This window comes from Triticum aestivum, chromosome 6D (genome assembly GCF_018294505.1).
Source record: "Triticum aestivum cultivar Chinese Spring chromosome 6D, IWGSC CS RefSeq v2.1, whole genome shotgun sequence".
In the NCBI taxonomy this organism is placed as follows: domain Eukaryota; kingdom Viridiplantae; phylum Streptophyta; class Magnoliopsida; order Poales; family Poaceae; genus Triticum; species Triticum aestivum.
The window spans coordinates 101,349,962-101,354,334 of record NC_057811.1 but is presented as its reverse complement, the minus strand read 5'-3'; the positions used below and the strand labels follow the sequence as shown (position 1 = coordinate 101,354,334).

General features: G+C 43.3%; 1 protein-coding gene across 2 annotated transcripts in view; it reads left to right on the top strand.

Annotated features, from left to right (window-relative positions):
• The first annotated feature begins 345 nt into the window (after positions 1 to 345).
• LOC123141222 (CASP-like protein 16) overlaps positions 346 to 4,373 on the top strand; it is a 7,189-nt gene continuing 3,161 nt past the window's right edge. For both annotated transcript variants that reach the window (XM_044560423.1, XM_044560424.1), the window contains exon 1: positions 346 to 695. In XM_044560423.1, coding sequence (XP_044416358.1) covers positions 466 to 695 — 230 coding nt within the window. In that variant the 5' untranslated portion in view covers positions 346 to 465. The remainder of the gene's footprint in view (positions 696 to 4,373) is intronic.

The following is a 4,373-nucleotide window of genomic DNA, read 5'->3' as shown; positions in this document are numbered from 1 at the left end:
ATGTGAGGCCGGGGGTTATCCTCCTTTTCGAAAAAAAGTGTTGTTTGATTTTTAAGATTGAATCCTATGATAGTTTTTTCTAAGAACCAGTTCGTGATATATTTCATAACAATCAAGTCAGGGCAAAAAAAAAAAACTTTGCTCAAGTCTTCTGATTTCTTTATTTTTATGTATATATAATATAATTATGCGTTTTTATTCCTGCCTTTTAATTTAATTTAATATATCCAACAGAGGAAGTTTCCCGGAAAGAGCAGGCCCCGGAGGCTCCGCGAGTCATATGCCAAACGTGCACATATAGGAGGCTGATGAAGACAGATGTCGTCCCTAAAATGCCAAGTTTCACGTGAGCACACTGACATTCAGAGCGACCAGACCAAACTGAACCGAACACTGACATTCTCGGGTCAGCGCCCTCTCTTCCTCGTTCTCCGGCCTCTGTAATCTCGCAAACCTTGCAAGGAGATGCTGCCTGTTTGCCGGCCGTCGGCGGTGTACCCCGTGGCCGTGGTCGCGCCGCCGCCGCAGGTAGGGCTAGCGGATGCTCCCCCGCCCGAAGTGTGGACGAGGATCCCGCAGGGGACGCCGGGGACGCTTGGCGGGGTCGGCCTCCGCCTCCTGCAGGCCCTCTTCGCGGCCGCCTCGATCGCCGTCATGGCGTCCACCGACATCTTCCCCTTCTGCTCCGCCTTCAGGTGCCCACCCTACCCTTCTTGTCTCGTGACATCTTCCCCGTTGAGATCTCCGTTATTTAGTTGTTTAGATTATCGGCCCTAGGATGACTACGTTAATTATCCGATTTTCCAGAGTATCTCTATGAGAGATAATATGTGGAACAGGTTTCTGATCGAAAAGGTTATTAGGGTTCCTTAATTCCTTCAGGAAGAGAAATATCTATATCTATTCGTGCATTTCAATATTTTACGCTTTGTAAAATTGATTTGGACAATTATTGGATCATGTTCGTTGTGGTGTTATCTCAGCTGTCTTCTTGGATGCAGCATAAATAGTATCTCAAGAAATGCTTTGAGTCTTGTTTGCTGATCATAAACGTTTCTGTGGAAACTAATCCCTTTTCCAATTCTTTTTGTATGATTTGGTTGCATCCGATTGATCGATCCCTAGTCACTGATTACATGCATGAGTTCTTTGATTCACTACTGACTTCTTCTGTGGGAGCTGAGTTCACCGACTGAGACTACTTGAAAAGACAGAGCCGTCGACCAACCGATCTCACGACGATGAGTCACACACAGCATGGGGTACCGTGCAATTGCGCGGGAAAATAAAATAAAAATTTGGAACTCAAAGTTAATGTGTTACTATTTTATTTGGAAGGACGCCAAACTATATGTCTACATGTGTCGATTGTATGTGAATTTAAATCAACACCCAACTCTAACTAAAATTCAGATAGCAAGCCAGCTAGTCGGTAGGTTTATACGTGAGTTAGCGTGTTCTTTTTCTGACCGGGCGTGAGCTGGCATGTTGTTTCTACATGTTATCAATATCTGTACTTAAAGCTTAGACAGTGTTTTTATATTATCTCAGTACAAAAGTATATCAGGTCAGCCACCACTAACTTGTTTGTAGGTTACGTGATATTTTCTACATTTTTTTTAGCAAAAGAGAGTCATCTCTCTCCGATTTCTTGTAGAGAAACCATATGGTCTGTTACTACAAACTGCTACCGAACTAGATAAAGCTAACCATAACCAAGTCTATGATATTAGTTGATGTTCGGATCATGATTTTTTGATTGTTCTGTTTGGATGTGATATTAGGCCAGTACGCATACGTATACTTATGGTATGTCATTTGGATCAACATAGTTAGGTTAGTAGCAGATATAGGCCAAGATATAAACCTAGAAACATAATGGTAGAGTCTTCGATAACATTGCTAATCAAAGTCAGACGATCGATGGTGGTGAGGGGTAGTGTGGAAACCTTCACCCTCATTCGTTTGGGAGGCAACAGCAGATTAGGGCGAGGGATCACACCGTGTAGTTCTTCCTGTACAAAGCGAATGTTGTTCTCATCTTAATATATTGAAGCGCAAATCTTTTGTGTTTTCTGGAAAAGAATGTGTTCCAATAATTATTAAGATACACCAGATTTACGCCTCGATTAATATTTACATTTAGTCATGATGGTCGATCGGTTGTCCATATAAATATCAGCCATATCAGTCACCAGATCAAGTTACGGGGCATTTATGTAATATGATCTGATTTAATATGTCTAGGTAGAACTACGGAAATCTATCTGTGTTTAGGTACAACTATGAAGACCTGTCTAGATATAGTTATGATGATCTAACACATGTGAGATGGTAGATGAAAAATTATGAAGAAATATGTATGTTTATTAGGTATAGTTAATAATGAAGTTATGTATAATTATGATCTAAACTGACGGCTGTGATACTTTTTAGGTCCAGTCAGGAAGATTTACAACTATGCTTTATATAGGTCAATAATGATGATTTAACAGTTGTGAATCAGTCTTGGTAGTAATTATTCAGCTATCATCCACCAAGTTAGTGACAGTGATATGCCCCAGGCAACATCTTTGTTCGCTACATTTTATTTAATAAGAGTTATGCGCTCATTGATATTTAAGATCATGCTATACCTGAAGCAATACGATTTTTAGTAAAGAAAAACCAAGAAGAATATTATGCTTCACCCATTGTCCCTGACAACTTACAAGAAACAATCAGTATGTTGTTCTATTCATCCCCAAGTTATATTCACTCCTAGAGACATGTAGCTGCTTTTGGTTTGATGCGGTTTTACATCTGCCTCCTAATCACTTGTATATGTGTGCCAAGAAAAATCAACTGAGTTCTAATCCTCTATTTATTATGCCAACCAGTTGATTTAATACGACTGTTGGTTGGTGATTGGAGGATGGTGGGTAGCAGTAGCCTTAGTACAGTAATCCCGTAATTTTGCTTGTAGGGCTGGATGGCGGGGTGGTGGTTCTTGGCTGCTTTTGGGGCGCCAAAGCAACTGTAACAAAACCTCTATTTGTAATTGGGTGATGGTACTCTTTTTCTCTCTTGTCTTAGCCCATCAGCGCACTGATCTCCTGTGTATTCCCAATTTTTTAATTACAACTATGGATGACTAGTTCATTAGTCGCCTAGCTGAATTCCACAACAACAACAACAAAGCCTCTTATCCGAAACAAGTTGGGGCAGGCTGCCTATCTGAATTCCGAATTCCAAAATACATTAGACCAATGCAATCACTTCTTTTGGCCAAGTTTTAACCATACTTCTTATTGTAAGGCATTACCTAAAAAGTTTGTAGCTTACTTTCTCTTCCTCTGGCATTTTTCCACGCCTTTGCAACCCCAAAAACCTCGGTAACAAATAACCTAGCATTAACAGTAAATGGTGTTGATCATTTACGTGTGTTGGAAACTTGGACCTCCTTCACTCCATGATGGTAGAGTTTAAGGGGTGAACCTACTCGCTGCCCGACGCGAGTCACAATTGCAACACCACTCCCCAGGAGTGCATCCTATGGTTCTGTATGTATGGTGCTTGGGCAAGCCTAGGGATGTACGTTAGACAACAATGTGCATGTGCAGTTTGATGGCGCTTTTATTTCTAGAGTTGAAAGGAGGAAATATGGAATGAGTGAGAGACATGCATCATGTGCGGAAGACGAAATCCAACGAAGCTGGAGCAGCTGACGTAAGGCTATGAATCTCGGAACAGGCTCTCGCCCCGCTTTATAGATAAAGCACAAACCAAAGTACACAGCGCCAAACGATAGAACTAGTGAGGAAGCCCTCTTACACAGTAGATCCTGGGATAGCCGGACAAACTAAACACACGCGACTATCTTGCCGAAAGATTACACAGGTAGGCCTGAATACAAAACCAAGACACACCCTAGGACACCTAAGTTCCATGACAACGCCCTTAGGAAGGGAAATGGCGCTACGCGTCGCCGCTGCCGAGTCCGAGATGCACAAAGGTCTTCACCTGGAACCTGGCACGGAGAGAAGAACCACAACGACGTCCTGAAGAGGAGAGCAACACCCGTAGGCTTCAAAAATGATTTACATAATTATCAGAAACGCAGAGGGAGAGTTCCATTTTCAGAATCCCCCTCACCCACGTCACTCCCGTGGGCGACCAGGGGCAAACCGCAGCACGCCACCACTCTCTCCTTTCGGCCTTTCTCCCCCGCCGCCGACAGGCAAAGCCCGACCAGTGCGGGGCGGCTGCTCGGGCGAGGACGCTAGGGTGACGCGGGACTTAACGGCGAGCGTGCGGGACAACAACAGTTTGGTGCTTGTACGTGGTGCACCGACTGTTGTGTCTTCTCCTCGGGCTGATGTGTGCGGGCTGGT